Genomic DNA, 22904 nt, shown 5'->3' with positions numbered 1-22904 from the left:
AGCACAGCAGGAAAGATGGCTACGGCTAGTGAACAGCACGCGTTTGACTCCGCTTTGGAATCAGTTTTAGAAGAATTAGACTTGGAGTTTTCGTTGAAACATGAGCAGGAAGAGGCTCTCCGCTCATTCCTTTTCAAGAAGGACGTTTTCGCTGTTTTGCCGACCGGCTATGGCAAAAGTCTGATCTACCAGCTGGCTCCGCTCGTAGCCAAAAGGATGGGGCTAGTTTGTGCAGTACGAAGAATTAATAAACAGCTTTGAAACATTACTTTTTGATTGTTTCTTATTTTCCCGTTATTTTAAATTTAAGGGAAATTATTTCACCAAACATCACTAAATAAAAACTCTCAAAAACAGTTTAAGCAAACCCTTGAAAAACACTTGGGAAAAAAATGAGTGTATGTGGTATAGACTCCAAACTTGTGGCCATTATCTCCAAACTTCTTAATATCTAGAACCTGTTTATTAATTAATACACATTTTGAAAAATTATTTAATTTCAAGGCCTCCCCCACTGCTTTCTGTCGCTCTGACTACGTCACAGTCACTGTTGCGCTGATTGGTCAGAGCGTTGGCCTATACGCACAGAGACAGTTTGAAAGACAGCGGTTTGTTCCACCCACCCCCGTCGGAAATGTATGCAGATCGAGGCCAGACTAAATATTCACATTTAGTCTGGCTTGCCAGGCTAATAGAAACCCTTTAAACATCAAGAATCATTAACCATCCAAAATGCCCTTTTGTAAAGTATGATTGTTTCTTCTATGAGTCCAATTAAAGTGATACCTTCCATTTTATAATACATCCTGCATTTAAACTTAATCACACAGCTCCATACTTAAGAGAATATGGTAATGCAGAGACCTGATTTTTGATGGCTTTTGCAACCGTACGTATACGCTCAGAAAACAAAGTACATCATTTTACCTTTAAGGGTACAATGGCTTGTCGCTGGATCAGTACCCTCTAAGGTACTTATCTGTACCATTTATATACTGATTGAGAACATATATGTCCCTTTTTGACCCTAAAAAGGTACATATAGTTACCTAGAAGTCCAATAATGAGCCCTCGGGGGTACTTTAGTGTAGATTGTACCTTGGAGGACAGAAATGGACTCCTACTGTACCCTTATTAATGACGGTGTATGTACAAATGATGTATGTGTACCACCACAGGGAACCCGATTATAAGTGTAAGGCAACGTTTCTCATAAACACTTGACCACCGGACAACGAAATTGATATCTTTATTTATATAAGATAGATGGGTTTTTATCCAGTGCTTATTTTTAATTTGCTTTTCAAAAAATAACGTGGGATTATTTACGAACACCCATCCATCCATCCATCCATCCATTATCTCTAGCCGCTTTATCCTGTTCTACAGGGTCGCAGGCAAGCTGGAGCCTATCCCAGCTGACTACGGGCGAAAGGCGGGGTACACCCTGGACAAGTCGCCAGGTCATCGCAGGGCTGACACATAGACACAGACAACCATTCACACTCACATTCACACCTACGGTCAATTTAGAGTCACCAGTTAACCTAACCTGTATGTCTTTGGACTGTGGGGGAAACCGGAGCGGAAACCCACGCGGACACGGGGAGAACATGCAAACTCCATACAGAAAGGCCCTCGCCGGCCGCTGGGCTCGAACCCAGAACCTTCTTGCTGTGAGGTGACAGCGCTAACCACTACACCATCGTGCCACCCTATTTATGAACACATTTTACGTTTAAAAACCCCCACAACATTTTAATATAAAACCAGTTAAAACCGGTTTATTAGTCCGCAGCTTGTTGGACAGTTAACAGTTGGAACCAGATGACTGTTTGACGTCAAGTTTGAAATATCAAGATCGCAGCTTGAACCCTCAGAGCTCATACATTGCATTTGGTCAAACAGGATGTTTTCCAGTAGGTTTTTTTTCCTCTGAAGATTTTTATCCTCCTGTTTTTTTTTTTCATAGCAAGCAATGTATCTTTGCATTGTTTGCTTTTTTTTACATGAATTATTTATTTCTCTGCACACTCGTGTAAACATCATTATTGTATACTTCAGTAGCAATTATGAGCATCTTTCCTTCACTTTCGATAATCTAAACCTACCGCAGATCGATATTTATTAGTTCTTATGTCCGATAATATTCGATCGTAACACTACAGTAATGCTGTAAAGTGAAAGCGCTGGTTCACTGCTGTCCACCAGGCACCCAGCAGAGTCACACCATAATAAATGTCATGGTGTTGTTTCTGGCGCATGGCATGTGCTGTCAAAGAAAGGAATAAATATGTATCGTAACTGTGATGCTCATTATTATCTCATTATTGGTCTCACTGTCACAAGACAATGCAGTGACTTATTGAGGTGAAATACACGACACAACACAATTCAATGGTTCATTCATGATACTATATTATAATTATTATATTCAGGTTGGGGGCGGCACGGTGGTGTAGTGGTTAGCGCTGTCGCCTCACAGCAAGAAGGTCCGGGTTCGAGCCCCGTGGCCGGCGAGGGCCTTTCTGTGTGGAGTTTGCATGTTCTCCCCGTGTCCACGTGGGTTTCTTCCAGGTGCTCCGGTTTCCCCCACAGTCCAAAGACATGCAGGTTAGGTTAACTGGTGACTCTAAATTGAGCGTAGGTGTGAATGTGAGTGTGAATGGTTGTCTGTGTCTATGTGTCAGCCCTGTGATGACCTGGAGACTTGTCCAGGGTGTACCCCGCCTTTCGCCCGTAGTCAGCTGGGATAGGCTCCAGCTTGCCTGCGACCCTGTAGAACAGGATAAAGCGGCTACAGATAATGAGATGAGATGAGATATTCAGGTTGATTTTGTGCCCTTGCAAATATTTTGTTCATAACCTCATCAGGAGCTCCACTTTTAGGCCTGTATTACTGACTCTAAACTATAATCCAGCCTCCTGACTGTCTCTGCACTTCTGCCTCTTTTTCTAATGGAATTTCTGATAGTAAGGTTTGGAAGTCTTGTATAAAATCCAATCTTGCCGATTAAACTCTATTAAACTTAACATATTCTTCCATCCTTTTGGAGGAAGTCTAAAAAATTACAAACTGGACCCTCTTTCTGAACACTTGCTCATCAGCCCCATTTTTGACCAGCCTTTAAAGCTAGACGGCCTTTCGATTTTATAAAATCGGTGAAATTTAGTTCCCTCTGAAATGTGGTCTTTGTGATCTATGTTTATTTCTGTAATCTCATCTCATCTCATTATCTCAAGCCGCTTTATCCTTCTACAGGGTCGCAGGCAAGCTGGAGCCTATCCCAGCTGACTACGGGCGAAAGGCGGGGTACACCCTGGACAAGTCGCCAGGTCATCACAGGGCTGACACATAGACACAGACAACCATTCACACTCACATTCACACCTACGCTCAATTTAGAGTCACCAGTTAACCTAACCTGCATGTCTTTGGACTGTGGGGGAAACCGGAGCACCCGGAGGAAACCCACGCGGACACGGGGAGAACATGCAAACTCCGCACAGAAAGGCCCTCGCCGGCCACGGGGCTCGAACCCAGGACCTTCTTGCTATGAGGCGACAGCGCTAACCACTACACCACCGTGCCACCCTATTTCTGTAATATCTCACAAAATATCAGGCCATTGTGGCTGGGAAATTATTTAATTTGAGGGGATTAAAGCAAATAATGTGCATGAAATTGCTCGCTTCACGCAGTCAAGCAGACAGAGGAAGTCTGTATGCACATGCAAAGGTTTGCCTTCTTCCTTTCCTTCTTCTTTTGGGTTTTACGGCAGCTGGCATCCACAGTGTTGCATTACTGCCATCTACAGGTTCACCTTTGAGCATGCACTGACAGTTCCATCATTCTGTCGCTAAACGAACAGCTGATCACACCGAGGCGCTCACTGACTGCTGATATTTATTAGTTTGGTCCTGCATTGCATTTCCTTTCCTTCGTATAGAACATAATGTCTTTTCTTCTCACTTTCTGTTCCTGTAGTCAGTCATTCACACACTCGCGTCCTCCATTTTCCTCTCCTGTTTCAAATTTGTATCTCAAAATGCCTTGTGTGAACAGGGAAAGCCCACCATGTGATGCATGATGTAGTATCTTATATTGCGTCATGGTGAAACAGGAAAAAAAATAGCATAGAATTTAGGGCCATGTGGCCCTAAATTCATAAATTGTTCTATTTAAAAAACCTAATAAAATCGGAAGTCTGTGATTCGAATTCGGTAGCTTTCACTCCACTAAACAAAAATAATTGGGTGTTGGGGAAATTCTTTTTATGACCTACACTTGAAAAATCTGAAAAGCAGTAAAGCTTTAATAGCTATTGATCTTTTAGTTGGTGAGTCATTTGTATGAAATCATCTATAGATCACATATTTTGTATTAATCCCTCATGAGATCCGGCTACATTAACAGCTCGGGATTACTGTCCAGTAAAAAACATGAGGTACAAACTATATATCACAACAAAAACATCAACAACAACCATGGGCGTGTTCAATATTTTAATTCCAAACCTCAGTGTTGATTTTATAACTGCCTTTATCAATTACATCAGTGTGATAGTGCCATTTGTGTGATATGTTTCTTCGAATTAAAAGCATGATGTATGGCAATCAAGGGCTATAATAGGGTGCATGAGTTGCCCTCACTTTCATAAAATCTGATGCATTTTTGTTTGGGTGTTCCTTTTCACCAATAAAGACATCCCGTAAAATTTTTTGACCATATTCAAAAGTCTAATGGTGGCACCATGAGGTTCATTTTTTGCCAAAAAACGCTTATTTTATGTTTTCGTGTAAGGTTTGAATCACAATGTTGGACTCCATTTATTGATTTCTTGTGAGCCAGAGATCATGTTAAGAACCTTTGCAAGGGATTGAGAAGCATTAATGTGATTCATAATACATTTGTATTGTTTAAAAGTAGTTGAACAATGATTCAATGAACAGCTAAAACTCAAACTGTGCTTGATAATATATTTAGAATATGTACTAAAAATGTGTATCTAAGATATTTGGTATACTCTATAAGGTGCCATAATGTTTCATGAAAAGTGATCGAAATTTTGTCATAAAAGGCATAAAATAGCAGCTTTTTCCATAACTTTGAGCTCCTGGTGCCACCATTAAACTTTTGAATTTTGTCAAAATATTTCACCCAGTGTGTTTTCTTACCAAAAGGAACATAAAAACAAAAATGCATCATGATCGGAGGAACTTTTCATTTTTAGGGGGAAACTGATGCACCCTAGGCTATAGGGTTGGATCTGGTAATGAGGCCGGATGTTGTCCTTTTGTTTTATAATCTCCATGCATTATGGTAAGAGTGGGACATTTTAAGCTCGCCCACAATCTCTCGCCAATCCTGCACTCGCATGCGGTGCCATGGCTCCAGTTGCGTGTCACACTGAGAAAGAATGTGGAGCAGAATCAGGCAAGTGTCAGCTGATTTTGTGAACTGTTCACCCTGAGCTCTCATCCAAAACGCCTTCAGGCCTCTGAGTCACTTACACAGAATCACCTCATTTGTGTAATTACACTTAAGTGGAATATCTTTCTTTCTTTCTTTCTTTCTTTCTTTCCCCCTTTTCTTTCTTTCTTTCTTTTTTTAACATGTTTATATAGGCACTGCTTTTTCTACTGATATTATAAAAATACATACCGTAAGTATCCATGAGCTGCTTCATAAGTAACACAGCATTGTTGCATTCTCAGTTCTGATTGGTCAGATGTTGATTCATTTTCTATCAGCAGCTCTGACTGTAGTATACAGTTGTGGTCAGAAGTTTACATACAGTGACATGAATGTCATCTTGGATCTGAATGTCACGGCAATATTTGGGCTTTCAGTAATTTCTTTGAACTGTTCTTTTTCTGCGGCAGAATGATTGTACAGCATACATCTTTAATAAAAAAAAAAAAAAAACACTCGAATTTGGTGCACAAGTTTTAATTTTCTTTGGCTTTTCTGAAATCAACACAAGGTCAAAAATGTACATTCGCTCACTTAGATTATTAATTCAGAGGTGTTGAAACTTCCAAAATGTCTCTTATCTTGCCAAGGCTGAGGTCTCTTAACTTCCTGTTAGTGATCATGATTGACTACAGCTGGTAGCTTCTCTGTGCCTTCATAAAAAGGGTTTGTTTACAGCACTCATTGGATTGACCAACACACAGTAAAATGGCAAAGTCCAAGGAGCTCAGTGCAGATCTGAGAAAGAGGATCGCAGATATACACAACTCCGGAATGTCTCTTGGAGCCATTTCTAAACAACTGCAGATCCCAAGATCAGTTCAAACAATTGTATGGCAATATTTGGGCTTTCAGTAATTTCTTTGAACTGTTCTTTTTCTGCAGCAGAATGATTGTACAGCATACATCTTTAATAAAAAAAACCACTAGAATTTGGTGCACAAGTTTTAATTTTCTTTGGCTTTTCTGAAATATATATACAGCACACCTAATATTTAGGTAAAATGTCTCTTCGCAAGATTCACCTTGACCAAACATTTTTGTTTACCATGAACAAGCTTCTGGCAGAATTCTGGTTGGATACTTCATGACTCTTCATGGTAGAATTGGTAGAGTTAAATTAATTTTTTTTTCTTGGCATGGACTCGACTACTAAGCACAGTCCATATATTTCCAATAGGGTTGAAGTCAGGACTTGTTTGAAGCTTAATGTTAGCCTGCTTTATCCTCCACAACCAGCTCTGATGCGTGTTTGGGTTCATTGTCCTGTTGTAACTCCCAAGTCATGTTCAAGTTTCTGATGGTTTATGCTGAAGAATTCTGAGGTAGTCCTCCTTCTTCATTATTCCATCCACTTTGTGCAATGAACCAGTTCCACTGGCAGCAAAACAGCCCCAGAGCATGATGATCCTACCACCATCACCACCACGTACAGTGTCCCTCTGTACATGGTGGTCATTGTGGCCAAATCACTCAATCTTTGTCTCATGTGACAATACAGCTTTCCTCCAGAAGGCTTTTTCTTTGTCCGTGTGGTCAGCTTCAACCTTTAGTTAAGCTTGAAGGTGTCAGTTTTGGAACAGGGGGTTATTTCTTGGATAGCAGCCTCTTAGTCCATGGTGATCTGGACTGTAGACAGTGATCCATCAGCTTCCAGTTCATGGCAGGGCTGTGCTATGGTGATTCCTGGGTTGTTCCTGACCATCCAAACCGATTTCCTTTCCACTGAGGGTGACAGTTTGGGTTTTCTTGAAGCAAAGTGGCTTGGCAAAGTGACTACACCTCACAATAACTTGGATACAATTGTTTGAACTGATCTTGGAATTTGCAGTTGTTTAGAAATGGCTCCAAGAGACATTCTGGAGTTGTGCACATCTGTGATCCTCTTTCTCAGATCTGCACTGAGCTCCTTAGACTTTCCCATTTTACTGTGTGTTGGTCAATCCAATGAGTGCTGTAAACAAACCCTTTTTATGAAGGCACAGAGAAGCTACCAGCTGTAGTCAATCATGATCACTAACAGGAAGTTAAGAGACCTTGTCCTTGGCAAGATAAGAGACATTTTGGAGGTTTCAACACCTCTGAGTTAATAATCTAAGTGAGTGAATGTACATTTTTGACCCTGTATGTACATTTTTGACCCTGTGTTGATTTCAGAAAACCCCAAAGAAAATTAAAACTTGTGCACCAAATTCTAGTGTTTTTTTAATTAAAGCTGTATGCTGTACAATCATTCTGCCACAGAAAAAGAACAGTTCAAAGAAATTACTGAAAGCCCAAATATTGCCATGACATTCAGATCCAAGTTGACATTCATGTCACTGTATGTAAACATCTGACCACAACTCTATCTGCTAGTGTTGGAGTACTCAAGCTCGGTCTCAAGACTACTTTTTGAAGGTCTCATCTTGGACTCGACTGCATTTTTACTCAGTCTTGAACAACGAGATTCGCGATTTTATTTCCAGATCAGTCAAGACCACAACTGTGGGGATTTCACTAAACTGCCTGTGCATTGTCTGATTTATTTGTTAACATGGTTACTGTGATTGGATGTAAAATTTCCTGCTTCAAATGCAACCAGTAACGTGACTCATTGCTCATCTCATCTCATCTCATTACCTGTAGCCGCTTTATCCTGTTCTACAGGGTCGCAGGCAAGCTGGAGCCTATCCCAGCTGACTACGGGTGAAAGGCGGGGTACACCCTGGACAAGTCGCCAGGTCATCACAGGGCTGACACATAGACACAGACAACCATTCACACTCACATTCACACCTACGGTCAATTTAGAGTCACCAGTTAACCTAACCTGCATGTCTTTGGACTGTGGGGGAAACCGGAGCACCCAGAGGAAACCCACGCGGACACGGGGAGAACATGCAAACTCCGCACAGAAAGGCCCTCGCCGGCCACGGGGCTCGAACCCAGGACCTTCTTGCTGTGAGGCGACAGTGCTAACCACTACACCACTGTGCCGCCCTATTATTATTATCAACAACTCCATATTCACTTCTGCCCTTGAAAGGGTTTAAAAAAAAACACTCAGACATTGGAGAACACTTAAATTTCAGGGTGAATATTGTTTTTATGGCAAATCATCAATGTTACAAAAAAAAGAAAAACTATCTCAATGTTTAAATTCAATATCAGAATCGTGCATAACTCAGACAGGCTTCTGTTATTGGTGAACTCCTCGTGCACAGCTCTCCGAACAGCACTTATATCTGCAGTTCACTCCAAGCCCTAAATACTTATGCGCTCAATTTCATTATTAAGTCCACCATGTGTGCTTAACCCATCTCTGAATATGGCCCCCTGTGTGTTGTGACTTTAGGTTTTGTTACTCTACTGTCTGTTATTCGCAGCAGTATAGCTAAACGGCACTGGAAACCTTGCTCTTAATTAAACAGTGCCCTGGCATGCTCTGTGTAAAACACTCTTGTCTCTTTCTTTGTGAAGTTTGTATTTACTTATTTGGCTGAATATTTTATCCCAAGGAACTTTTAATCAAGCAGTTGAGAGCTTGCCAAGTAGTGCTGGGACTGAAACACACAACCATATGATCAGTAGCTGAAAGCATTCTCCATTATATAGAGTACCAGTCAAAAGTTTGAACACTCCTTCTAATTCAGTGTTTTTTCCTCTATTTTTATGAATTAAAAGTCCCTTCTTCATGTGTTAAACTAATGATGGATGTCGTTTCTCTTTACTTAGTTGTTCGGTTCTTGACATAATATGGATTACTACAGCTGTAGTGTTGAATAGGGCTGTTTACTTATAGTATGTTTATTATTTACTATTTACAGTTTGATCTCGAACACATTAAAGTGCCATTCCACCATTGGATGTATTCTTTGGCATAAAATACACTATATTTTATGACAACATGACTAGACAGAGAAATCTTTGAGCTTCAAAATGATATATCAAACATATTTTTTTGACAACGACAAGTATATTAATTTTGCGACCAAAGTCACCTACCCTTTTAATTTCCGCGCGGTAGTGAAACGTGATGTCATCGGCAGGTTCCCCTTCTTGTGTACCACGTCACGTGTGACGTGGCACAGATTATCAGCAATGGCGGATAGAACGCGATTTCCACTTGTCGATTGCTGTGCCGATATTCACCATCGACCGTCTACTTTGGGCATCACTTGCTATTTTCCTTCGCTTCTTTTCCGAAGCTGACAGTCGCGTTCTATCCGCCATTGCTGATAATCTGTGCCACATCACACGTGACGTGGTACACAAGAAGGGGAACCTGCCGATGACATCACGTTTCACTACCGCGCGGAAATTAAAAGGGTAGGTGACTTTGGTCGCAAAATTAATATACTTGTCGTTGTCAAAAAATTATGTTTGATATATCATTTTGAAGCTAAAAGATTTCTCTGTCTAGTCATGTTGTCATAAAATATATTGCATTTTATGCCAAAAAATACATCCAATGGTGGAATGGCACTTTAAGAAGGTAAGAAACTCGTCCACTAATTACCTTTTGACGAGGCACCTGTTGATTGAAAAGCGTTCCAGGTGATGACCTCATGAAGCTGGTTAAGATAACGCCAATAGTGTGTAAAGCATCATCGAGGTAAATGCTGGATACGCTGAAGAATCTAAAATAAAACTTTGTTTGCCACATAATCCCATACATGTTCTATATGTTATTCCATAGTTCTGATGTCTTCAGTATTCTGCTGAAGAATCTAAAATATCAAACATTTTTTGTTTTATTACACTTTTCTGTTTACCACATCATTCCATATACGTTCCAGATGTTATTTCATAGTTTTATGTCTTCAGTATTGTTCTAGAATGTAGAAAATAGTCTACACATACACACACAGTAGATATTTAACAGTTATTCCATGAAATCAAGTCGTACATGAGCTGATAGCCGATGAGGGGCATAGCACTATAAGCCATGTACGACGAGATTGAGTGGAATAACTGATTTATTCTATCCACATTCACTGGATTTTGAGAAACAGAGCATTTTTATTTTTATTTTATTGCAAATTCGATAACTAAAAACTTTATACAAAACATCGGACAAAATAATTTCCAATAAGAATGTCAACAAACCGGCGAAATGTCAGGAGCAATTTGTGAAAAATGTGATAATAATTCTTGAAAAAAAAAGATACACTCATCGTCAAATACTTTTATTCCATACCTTGTTGCTTTTTTTTTTACTTTTTTTTTGGGGGGGGGTCTTCTTCTTCTCCTTCTTCTTCTCCTTCTTCTTCTTCTTTAGAGCTTTTTTGGTGGTAGGCAAACCAACTTAAAGGTGCATCACCGCTACCGACTGTGTTGAACAGAAGATATTGGGGGGGCATTTTCTGTTTCTTTTAAATACTTGATCACGATTTTTGGGGTTTTGTTTTTGAGGAGAGTTTTTATTTCATCCCCGGTTGGTTCAGCAACATACTCCGTCATTTTGTTTTTCTCTATTCATGGTATATGAGCTGATATCCTAGTAGTAGAGTAGCCGATCAGAGCGCATGATTGCTCATATCCAGTGAATATATTTACAGTATATATACAAAGAAGGTGTGATGGAAAAAAAAAGTGTGTGTGTGTGTGTGTGTGTATATATACATACACACTGTATTTTTTCATAAAGTCTTCTTTGTCTTCAGCAGCAGGCTTTTTCCGCCCAACGTCTTATTTTCATTTATTTCAAATGCAGAATCTTATATCTGAGATGACTGCCCCATTTATGAAAAGCTCCTCTCCTAGAAGTTGTGAGTGTGCGATTCAGGCTTTAAGTGGAAATGTCACACCTGATAAAGACTTTTCCTCTTCAGTAAAGAATTTGACAGGATTGAAAGTGAGCGATTTTACAGCTCTGTTTCTGACGCCTGCTTATGCAGTGGTAGTAGTTTTTGCCATCTGAAACTCAGATTTCTCGTCTCAAAGTGAGAGAGACCAAGAAAGCCAGCAGTGGAGGAGGGAATGTGTGTGTGTGTGTGCGTGTGTGTGTGTGTGAGAGAGAGAGAGAGAGAGAGAGAGAGAGAGAAAACTATGTATATTGAGTAGAAGGAAACTAAGCCCATGCCACATATGGCATTTCCTGGATATTTCATAGACATTTCTTCGGGTTCTCCAAGGTTCTGTAGAGATCCTATGTTTCTGAGTGACTCCCAGGACTTCCATGAATATAAAAAAGTGCTTACTGATTGTGGCAGTTCGTAGGAGGGGGAGGAGCACAGAAAGACGGCAGGCCAGAATAAAGTTCCATAATGCTCTTTTATTCGTTCTTTTCAGACACAAATCTCTCCAGTCACACCACACACACCAGTTGACTGGTTCCAGAGAGAGCTCCCTTCCTCTGCTCTCTCTCTCTTTATATAGGGCGCGGTCACTGGGAAGACACACAAACACAGGTTAATTGACATCAGGTGTAGTGATTTTGCCACTTACCTTCCCTGACTCCGCCCTCCTGTCACAGACTGATGCTTGGCCACGCCCCCGCTGCCACATACCCCCACCGCCCGACTCAGGCCGGGCAGCTGTCCGGCCTGCAGCCGACTCCCCCCCCCCTTGACGGGAGAGAAAGTCCGCCACAACCATCTGCGCCCCCGGCCTGTGGATCACCTTGAAATTAAAGGGTTGGAGTGCCAGATACCAACGGGTGATCCGCGCGTTGGCATCCTTCATGCGGTGGAGCCACTGGAGGGGCGCGTGGTCCGAACAGAGGGTGAAAGAGCGTCCCAGCAGGTAGTAGCGGAGGGCGAGGACCGCCCACTTGATCGCGAGGCACTCCTTCTCTATCGTGCTGTAGCGCCCCTCGCGTACCGACAGCTTTCTGCTGATGTACAGCACGGGACGATCCTCCCCCTCCACCTCCTGGGACAACACGGCCCCCAGCCCTCTGTCCGACGCATCTGTCTGTAACATAAAAGGGAGAGAAAAGTCAGGGGAGTGTAATAGTGGCCCCCCGCACAGTGCAGCCTTTACCTCAGAGAAAGCCCGCTGGCATTGCTCCGTCCACTGGACCGGATCTGGTGCCCCCTTTTTAGTGAGATCAGTCAGCGGGCTGGTGACGTCCGAATAGTTAGGTATAAACCTGCGATAGTAGCCAGCCAGCCCCAGGAACTGTCTCACCCCCTTTTTGGTCTTGGGCCTCGGGCAGGCTGCAATTGCTGCTGTCTTGTTAATTTGGGGACGCACCTGCCCGTTGCCCAAGTGGAAGCCCAGATACCGTACTTCCACCCACCCAATCGCACACTTCTTTGGGTTGGCTGTGAGACCCGCTCGCCTCAGCGACTTAAGGACAGCCCTCAGGTGTTGTAAGTGCCGCTGCCAGTCATTACTATAAATAATGATATCGTCGAGGTATGCGGCTGCATAAGTGGCGTGGGGGCGGAGGACCCTGTCCATCAGCCGCTGAAATGTAGCGGGCGCCCCAAACAGCCCAAAAGGAAGTGTGACAAACTGGTGTAAGCCAAACGGTGTGGAAAAGGCCGTTTTTTCTCGGGATAATGGAGTCAAGGGGATCTGCCAATAACCCTTTGTCAAATCCAGCGTCGAGTAAAAGCGAGCCGTGCCTAGCCGATCGAGCAACTCGTCAATACGAGGCATTGGGTACGCGTCGAATTTAGACACCGCGTTGACTTTTCGGTAGTCCACACAGAACCGGACCGACCCATCGGCCTTGGGAACCAAGACCACTGGGCTGCTCCAGTCACTGTGGGACTCCTCGACGATGCCCATCTCGAGCATGGCCTCGAGTTCTTCCCGAACCACTGTTTTCTTGTGTTCGGGCAGCCTGTAAGGGCGGCTACGCACTACCACCCCCGGGGGCGTCTCAATGTGGTGCTCTATGAGGTCGGTGCGGCCGGGCAGAGGCGAGAACACGTCCGAAAACTCGGTCTGCAACTGGGCGACCTCCGCGAGTTGGGTCGGGGAGAGGTGGTCTCCACAGGGGACCGGAGGGGTATGCGATGCCAATGTGCCCTTTTGAACCTCCGGCCCCAGCTCCGCCTTCTCCGGAACCACCGACACCAACGCTACGGGGACCTCCTCGTTCCAGAGTTTGAGTAGATTGAGGTGGTAAATCTGTAGTGCCCCACCTCTGTCCGTTCGCCTCACCTCATAGTCGACGTCCCCGACTCGCCGTGTGACCTCAAAGGGTCCTTGCCACCTGGCGATCAATTTGGAGCTCGATGTGGGCAACAGTACGAGTACTTTATCTCCCGGTGCGAACTCCCTAAGGCGCGTACCCCTGTCATACAGGCGGGTTTGCCGTTCTTGGGCCTGCCGCAAATTCTCCTGGGTTAGGTGTGTGAGCGTGTGGAGTTTTGCGCGCAGGTCAATAACGTATTGAATTTCATTTTTACTGGGTGAAGGTCCCTCCTCCCAATTTTCTCGCAGCACGTCTAAAATGCCGCGTGGCTTACGCCCGTATAACAATTCAAACGGGGAGAACCCCGTGGAGGCTTGGGGGACCTCTCGCACTGCAAATAACAAGGGTTCGAGCCATTTATCCCAGTTACGTGCGTCCTCACTTACGAATTTTTTAATTATATTCTTGAGGGTGCGATTGAACCGTTCAACTAAACCGTCCATTTGTGGGTGATACACGCTGGTGCGGATCGGCTTAATACCTAATAGTCTATACAGTTCGCTCAGTGTTCGTGACATAAACGAGGTGCCTTGGTCAGTCAGAATCTCTTTCGGGATTCCAACTCGGGAGATGATGCGGAAGAGTGCCTCCGCAATACTGCGTGCTGAGATATTGCGAAGAGGCACCGCTTCCGGGTATCGCGTTGCATAGTCCACTAGAACTAATATAAAGCGGTACCCTCGTGTTGACCGATCTAATGGCCCGACGAGATCCATCCCAACCCTTTCGAACGGGGTCTCGATTAATGGTAGGGGGGCGCAAAGGCGCTTTTGGAATGGCCGCTGGATTTACTAACTGGCATTCGCGGCACGCCGTACACCACTTACGGACATCGCCGCGAATCCCCGGCCAATAGAATCGGGCCATTATTCGGGCTAGTGTCTTATCCTGCCCTAAGTGTCCAGCCATGGGATTAAAGTGAGCCGCCTGGAATACCAATTCCCGGCGGCTTTTTGGAATCAAAAGCTGGGTGATTTGCTCTTTCGTCTGAGTGTCCTGCGTCACTCGGTATAATCTATCTCTCATAATAGAAAAATAGGGGAAGGACGGGGTGGCGTTCGGCGGGAGCGTTTGACCATCGATTACTCTCACTTGGTCAAACGCATGCCGCAGAGTCTCGTCTCGTGACTGCTCTAACGGGAAATCCGCAAGGGATTCCCCGAGAGAGGGAGGAGGAGCCTGCGGCTCCTCACTCTGACGCGAAGATGACGTGGACGGCTCTGCGACAGCTGCCCCCGCCAAAGCGACACCGGGACCTCCCCCTGCTGACCTATGGCAGGACCCACTCTTCACTAGATGACTCATCAACTCCCCGAATCCTGGCCAATCCGTCCCCAAAATTATCGAGTGGGTGAGGCGAGGATTAACCGCCGCCTTTACTATAAATTTTTCCCCTCGGAACAAAATGTGGACCGACACCAACGGGTAGCTGTGAACATCCCTGTGCACACACAACACCTTCACCCCCTGTGCTCCCCCCAATGCCTCGTCTTGCACCAGGCTTTGGTGGATTGAGGTCTGATTACAACCGGAATCCACCAATGCCTGATATGTATCCCCTTGGATACTCACCGGTATGCGATATGCTCCGGCCCGATCGAGGGCAGCTCCTGGCGCGTCGGGGATCCGAACCACCGCGCCCCCTTCCATTGCCGAACACTGCTGTTGGAGGTGGCCCGGCTCCCCGCAGCGCCAGAAAACCGGCCCGGGCTTCCTCTCTGCACTGGCGCCCCGGGGCTCACTCACCTGAGGGGGGGAAGAGACAGACACGGAAGGGAAAAACGGGAGGACACTGCAGGTGCGACGGGCCGGCTGGGGTGGGGCCAGCCCCCGCCTCCGCGGTGGGGGAACGGGGTGAGGACGAGACACAGGAGGAGAGAGGGGGAGAGAGAGAGAGGAGAGGAGAGAAGAGGATGTTCGCTGTCCTGCCGTCGGAACAGCCGCCAAATGGTCCTCCGCCAACTTGATGGCCTGATCCAGCGACGCCGGGCGGTGGCACTGGACCTACTCCGCGGTTCCCTCTGGCAGGCGGCCGATGAACTGCTCCAGCACCACCTGATCGAGAATTCCCTCGGCGTCGCAGTTGTTGGCCCTCAACCACCGCCAGCAGGCGTCCCAGAGCTGCTGGCCAAACGCGAACGGCCGGCCGACTTCCTCCAGCCGCAGAGCGCGGAAGCGCCGTCGTTGTTGTTCGGGGGTGCGCCCCACCCGCTGGAGGACGGCCCGGCGAAGGTCCGCGTAGGCCAGCCGGCGGTCAGCGGGGAGCTGTAGCGCGGCCTGCTGCGCCTCTCCTGTTAGCAGGGGGAGAAGGCGCGCCGCGCGCTGCTCCATCGGCCACCCCGAGGTCTCCGCGACTTGCTCGAAGAGCGTGATGAATGCCTCGGGGTCGTCTTGCGGGCCCATCTTGGTTAGGATGGGGGGGGACGGGCCCGCGGTGGGAGCGCTGGTGGACCCCGCCGACGCGAGGAGGTGCCGGAACGCCTGATGATCTTCCTGCTGCGCCAGCACCAGGGCCTCGAACCGGCGCTCTTGCTCCTTCCGGAGGGTGATTAGCGCCTGGTGCTGGCTCTGCTGGGCCGTGGTGAGGGCGTGGACCAGGTCTGCGAAGGTGGAGGGCTCCATGGGGCTGTTCTTTTCCTGTGCTCCGTCCCGGGTTTTGGCACCACTGTGGCAGTTCGTAGGAGGGGGAGGAGCACAGAAAGACGGCAGGCCAGAATAAAGTTCCATAATGCTCTTTTATTCGTTCTTTTCAGACACAAATCTCTCCAGTCACACCACACACACCAGTTGACTGGTTCCAGAGAGTGCTCCCTTCCTCTGCTCTCTCTCTCTTTATATAGGGCGCGGTCACTGGGAAGACACACAAACACAGGTTAATTGACATCAGGTGTAGTGATTTTGCCACTTACCTTCCCTGACTCCGCCCTCCTGTCACAGACTGATGCTTGGCCACGCCCCCGCTGCCACACTGATATTTATCCTGGCCAGCTCTGGTGTCCAATATGACAAAAGCGATCGCGATGGAAGATATTTTCAAAATATGGTTGGTGAAGTGGGCGGCGTAGTGGTTAGCGCTGTCGCCTCACAGCAAGAAGGTCCTGGGTTCGAACCCTGGGTCCGGCGAGGGCCTTTCTGTGTGGAGTTTGCATGTTCTCCCCGTGTCTGCGTGGGTTTCCTCCGGGTGCTCCGGTTTCCCCCACAGTCCAAAGACATGCAGGTTAGGTTAACTGGTGACTCTAAATTGACCGTAGGTGTGAATGTGAGTGTGAATGGTTGTCTGTGTCTATGTGTCAGCCCTGTGATGACCTGGCGACTTGTCCAGGGTGTACCCTGCCTTTCGCCCGTAGTCAGCTGGGATAGGCTCCAGCTTGCCTGCGACCCTGTAGAAGGATAAAGCGGCTAGAGATAATGAGATGAGATGGTTGGCGAAGTGGTGCCGCAGACATCGTTTCCACTTGTTTTGCACATTCTCCTTGTCTGTCCGGGTTTCCTCCGGGTTCTCCGGTTTCCTCTCACATCTCCAAAACACTCCAGTAGGTGCATTAACAATGCTAAATGTCTCCTCAGTCTGAATGAGTGTATGAATGTATGTGTTCATGGTGCTCCCCAGTGGGTTGGTGTCGTATCCAGTGTGTATTCTCATCTCAGGCCACAGTGGTAAAGTCATTATGGAAGATGAATGAATGAAGTTTCACAATATGTGGTATATACTATGCTATTTGATATTTAGCTTTTCCTAACATTGTAAAATAACCCAAACAAGACGCAACAGATCAGGAAAAAAAAAAATAGGAGAAGATGAGAAAAACTAGTACTGTAATTAAAACATGAAATGATTCAGAAACATTTATTCAGCTACTGATGACTATTTGAATTTGGTGAAGTGGTTGTTAAGATATTAACCGTGAAAAGAGAAATCCAAATTATTTTTATGGCTCTGGCGTAAATGTGAATGTGTTTACAGTGGGGCAAAAAAGTATTTAGTCAGTCACCAATTGTGCAAGTTCTCCCACTTAAAAAGATGAGAGAGGCCTGTAATTTTCATCATAGGTACACTTCAACTATGAGAGACAGAATGAGAAAAAAAAATCCAGAAAATCACATTATCTGATTTTTAAATAATTTATTTGCAAATTATAGTGGAAAATAAGTATTTGGTCAATAACAAAAGTTCATCTCAATACTTTGTTATATACCCTTTGTTGGTAATGACAGAGGTCAAACGTTTTCTGTAAGTCTTCACAAGGTTTTCACACACTGTTGCTGGTATTTTGGCCCATTCCTCCATGCAGATCTCCTCTAGAGCAGTGATGTTTTGGGGCTGTCGCTGGGCAACACGGACTTTCAACTCCCTCCAAAGATTTTCTATGGGGTTGAGATCTGGAGACTGGCTAGGCCACTCCAGGACCTTGAAATGCTTCTTACGAAGCCACTCCTTCGTTGCCCAGGTGGTGTGTTTGGGATCATTGTCATGCTGAAAGACCCAGCCACGTTTCATCTTCAATGCCCTTGCTGATGGAAGGAGGTTTTCACTCAAAATCTCACGATACATGGCCCCATTCATTCTTTCCTTTACACGGATCAGTCGTCCTGGTCCCTTTGCAGAAAAACAGCCCCAAAGCATGATGTTTCCACCCCCATGCTTCACAGTAGGTATGGTGTACTTTGGATGCAACTCGGCATTCTTTCTCCTCCAAACACGACAAGTTGAATTTTTACCAAAAAGTTCTATTTTGGTTTCATCTGACCATATGACATTCTCCCAATCCTCTTCTGGATCATCCAAATGTTCTCTAGCAAACTTCAGACGGGCCTGGACATGTACTGGCTTAAGCAGGGGGCACTGCAGGATGAGGGTCCCTGGCGGCGTAGTGTGTTACTGATGGTAGCCTTTGTTACTTTGGTCCCAGCTCTCTGCAGGTCATTCACTAGGTCCCCCTGTGTGGTTCTGGGATTTTTGCTCACCGTTCTTGTGATCATTTTGACCCCACGGGATGAGATCTTGCATGGAGCCCCAGATCGAGGGAGATTATCAGTGGTCTTGTATGTCTTCCATTTTCTAATAATTGCTCCCACAGTTGATTTCTTCACACCAAGCTGCTTACCTATTGCAGATTCAGTCTTCCCAGCCTGGTGCAGGTCTACAATTTTGTTTCTGGTGTCCTTTGACAGCTCTTTGGTCTTGGCCATAGTGGAGTTTGGAGTGTGACTGTTTGAGGTTGTGGACAGGTGTCTTTTATACTGATAACGAGTTCAAACAGGTGCCATTAATACAGGTAACGAGTGGAGGACAGAGGAGCCTCTTAAAGAAGAAGTTACAGGTCTGTGAGAGCCAGAAATCTTGCTTGTTTGTAAGTGACCAAATACTTATTTTACCGAGGAATTTACCAATTAATTCATTAAAAATCCTACAATGTGATTTCCTGGATTCTTTCCCCCCATTCTGTCTCTCACAGTTGAAGTGTACCTATGATGAAAATTACAGGCCTCTCTCATCTTTTTAAGTGGGAGAACTTGCACAATTGGTGGCTGACTAAATACTTTTTTGCCCCACTGTATATGACTTTTCAAAGGTCTTCGGCTGTTTACTTTGGATTTTTGTGAATCTCTCAGGCTGTTTTTTTTTTCTTTCCATGTCTTAGCATCTATATTTCTTTCCTTTCTGAACGATAGCTTTCGCCGTTGGTAATGGTGTCCCTTAACGCTATTAAACACTTATTTATCCCCTTTTCCAGCTCAGTGAAAGGTAAATATTTTCTGTTTTATGTCTTTTGAGAGCTGTTTTCATGATTCCCATTGACTTGTCATCAACCCAGCTGAATAGCCAACGACTTGAGTGTTGGAGCTTGGTTCAATGTTGGACAGGGACACAAATTTTTAAGCTTGCTATGGACAATAACTCCAATGATAATTGAAAAGCACTTCCTGCAATATTGTGTTATTCTGCATGCATGAGCTCACAGATGCCTTTGATTGGCTAGAGTTACTGTGATTGGCAGTAGTGAAACATCATGCCATCTTTCATACCCAGAGTTTGTGGCTAATTTGGCTTTCGCCGACTCCTAAACATGGATGGTTGTAGCACTGTTGGGATTTAAAGGGATTTAAGTGATCACAATCTCTAAATGCTTTTCTGTTGCACCGTTCAAGAGCATTAAATTAACTTTTTATGGAATACGATTCCCCAGAAACCTATGGAAGGGGGTGTAAACTTTTGCACTCAGTAATGTATTAGATGGCCAGTGATGCCCTGTGTGATCTTTTTGTTCTAGGACGGACGTATAACGATCTGAACCAGTATCCCGTCTTCCCCTGGGTTCTCACCAACTACGAGTCGGAGGAGCAGGACCTCACACTGCCTGGCAACTTCCGAGATCTGTCAAAGGTACAAATTAAATATCCACTGCTGCGCAAGTATCTAATAGATCATCACTTTCTGTAACACGTCACGTTGAGGTGGAGGATCTTTTTGCCTATTGTATGTGATTAATGGTTTGAAACCTGCATAAATTTTTAGCGAGCTGGTAGATTTACAACATGGTCTGGAATGTCTATTGCCTCTCTATGGAGCTGAACAGGTTTTTTTTTTTATTTACCTGACATTACCATTCTATTAAGTGTACACGTCGCTTTGTTGGCAAGCCACTATCGACTTTCCATAAATCGTAAAAATGATCTGCGTACCAAAACACACTTTATGCAATTTTAAATCATAACCTAAGTGGCCCTTCAAACAAAGGCAGGCTTGTTTTAATTCCAACTCAAACCGCCGTCTATCTTATTGATGACCTCTGCACACACACTTGGATCGGCCCATAATTCCACTTCTTCCCTGCATGAGTGTGGCTGGAATCAGAATTTTCCCTCCATTAAACTAATCGCTTAAATAGGCAAGATGGACGAGAGGCAGGTCAGATCCGAAGAAAAAGCAAACCAAACCGTATGGAAATAAAATGTCGAAAGGCACTGCACTATAGCATTAATGAGCTATGAGGAAACCCAAGGCCGTTTGTTGGAGGAAACCAAAAATCAGACACGAGTGAGTGTTATTCTAGAGATTTCTCAAGCGTTTGCGTCTCTAAGAAGATTTAGTAAGATGTTTTTCCATGGATTTTTTTTAAAAATTTTATTTCAAAAAGGGCACACATATGTCTTTACAAGATCCCACCATGTAAAACGAGACGAATGACATGAAATTATCCAACAGCGTTAAATGGAAGAGGGGAAAAAAGCAGTAACCATATTTGGATGTTGTCCTGGTCATATTTCCACCCACACATCATTCATAATTGGGATAAAATATCCACGTTGTTGCATATGACCGGGAATGGATTAATCCGTCCTGTACCTTTTTTTTTTTTAACTCCAGAATTATTGGCACCCTTCAAATACATAAACAAAAATGAATGAATAAAGGTAAGACTTTCCACTCAAATACTGGAACGAATGACGCTTTTACTCAGATTAGTAGAATGACTTAAAAAAACGCAGCACTTTCTCTCAAATACACCAACGATGAGTTTGCACATATCCAAAATCTCCTCATTAACCATCACCATGGACAGAATCAAAGTACTTACAGGATGTGTAATGGATTTAAATTATACAGTGTCTTGCAAAAGTATTCATCCCCCTCGGTGTTTGTCCTGTTTTGTCGCATTACAAGCTGGGATTAAAACGGATTTTTGGGGAGTTAGCACCATTTGATTTACACAACATGCCTACAACTTTAATGGTGAAATGTAATTATTTCTATTTTTTTTTTAAATAAGTATTCACCCCCAAATTTAATACTATATAGAGCCACCTTTTACTGCAATTACAGCTGCAAGTCTCTTGGGGTATGTCTCTATTAGCTTAGCATATCTAGCCACTGTGATTTCTGCCCATTCCTCAAGGCACAACTGCTCCAACTCCGTCAAGTTAGATGGGTTACGTTGGTGTACAGCAATCTTCAAGTGATGCCACAGATTCTCAATTGGATTGAGGTCTGGGCTTTGATTAGGCCATTCCAAGACATTTAACTGTTTCCCTTTAAACCACTCCTGTGTAGCTTTAGCAGTATGTTTAGGGTCATTGTCCTGCTGGAACGTAAACCTTTGTCCCAGTCTCAAACCTCTGGCCGACTCAAACAGGTTTTCCTCCAGAATTGCCCTGTATTTAGTGCCAGCCATCTTTCCTTCAGTCCTGACCAGCTTTCGTGTCCCTGCAGATGAAAAACATCCCCACAGCATGATGCTGCCACCACCATGCTTCACTGTAGGAATGGTGTTTTCAGGGTGTTGGATTTGCACAACACATGGCATTTCCCATGATGACCAGAAAGATCAATTTTAGTCTCATTTGACCTGAGAATCTTCTTCCATGTGTTTGGGGAGTCTGCTGCATGCTGTTGGGCAAACTCCAAATGTGTTTTCTTCAATTACTTTTTTCTGCCCACTCTTCCATAAAGCCCAGCTCTGTGGAGTGTACGGCTTAAAGTGGTCCTATGGACAGATACTCCCATCTCCGCTGTGGATCTTTGCAGCTCCTTCAGTTTTATCTTTGGTGTCTTTGTTGCATCTCGGATTAATGCCCTCCTTGCCCGGTCTGTGAGTTTTGGTGGGTGGTCTTCTCTTGTCAGGTTTGTAGTGGTGCCATATTCTTTCTATTTTGTGGAAACAACAATTTTCACCTTTAAAGTGGTAGGCATGTTGTGTAAATCAAATGGTGCTAACACTCCAAAAATCCATTTTAATTCCAGCTTGTAATGTGACAAAAAAGGACAAACACCAAGAGAGATTAATACTTTTGCAAGACACTATACTTAAGGCTTATTTCACGAAATTGAGTTCTACATGAGCTGACAGCCGACGAGGCATGTCGCACCGAGTTGGCTATAAGCCATGTCCAACAAAATTGAGTGGAATAACTGTTTTATTCTATCCACATTCACTGGATTTTGAGAAACAGGGCATTTTTATTTTTATTTTTTGCAAATTCTATAAATAAAATCTTAATACAAAATGTCCAATAAAATCATTTCCACAAAGCAGAAATATGATAACTTGCATACGTGTATTGTAAAATATTCAAATGAAAATACATTTTATAAAAAAAAAAAAAGCTTCAAACTTTTCGTGGAGTGTGTTTATTTCATCCTTGGTTGGTTCAGCAAAATGCTCCACCATTTTGTTTTTCTCTACTCACGGTATATGAACTGATAGCCTCGTCAGAGAATAGCCAATCAGAGCACATGATTGCTTATATCCAGTGAATGTGGATAGAATAACAATAGTTAACAGTATCATG

At 44.4% G+C, this 22904-nt stretch overlaps 1 protein-coding gene across 1 annotated transcript in view; it reads left to right on the top strand.

Moving 5' to 3' along the window:
* nbeab (neurobeachin b) overlaps positions 1-22904 on the top strand; it is a 793085-nt gene that overhangs the window by 569526 nt on the left and 200655 nt on the right. Inside the window, exon 43 of the mRNA XM_060943557.1 lies at positions 19886-19998. Coding sequence (XP_060799540.1) covers positions 19886-19998 — 113 coding nt within the window. The remainder of the gene's footprint in view (positions 1-19885; positions 19999-22904) is intronic.

Source organism: Neoarius graeffei, chromosome 17 (genome assembly GCF_027579695.1).
Source record: "Neoarius graeffei isolate fNeoGra1 chromosome 17, fNeoGra1.pri, whole genome shotgun sequence".
Classification (NCBI taxonomy): Eukaryota; Metazoa; Chordata; class Actinopteri; order Siluriformes; family Ariidae; genus Neoarius; species Neoarius graeffei.
The sequence above is the reverse complement of the archived record's forward strand: the minus strand, read 5'-3'. Positions and strand labels throughout refer to the sequence as shown.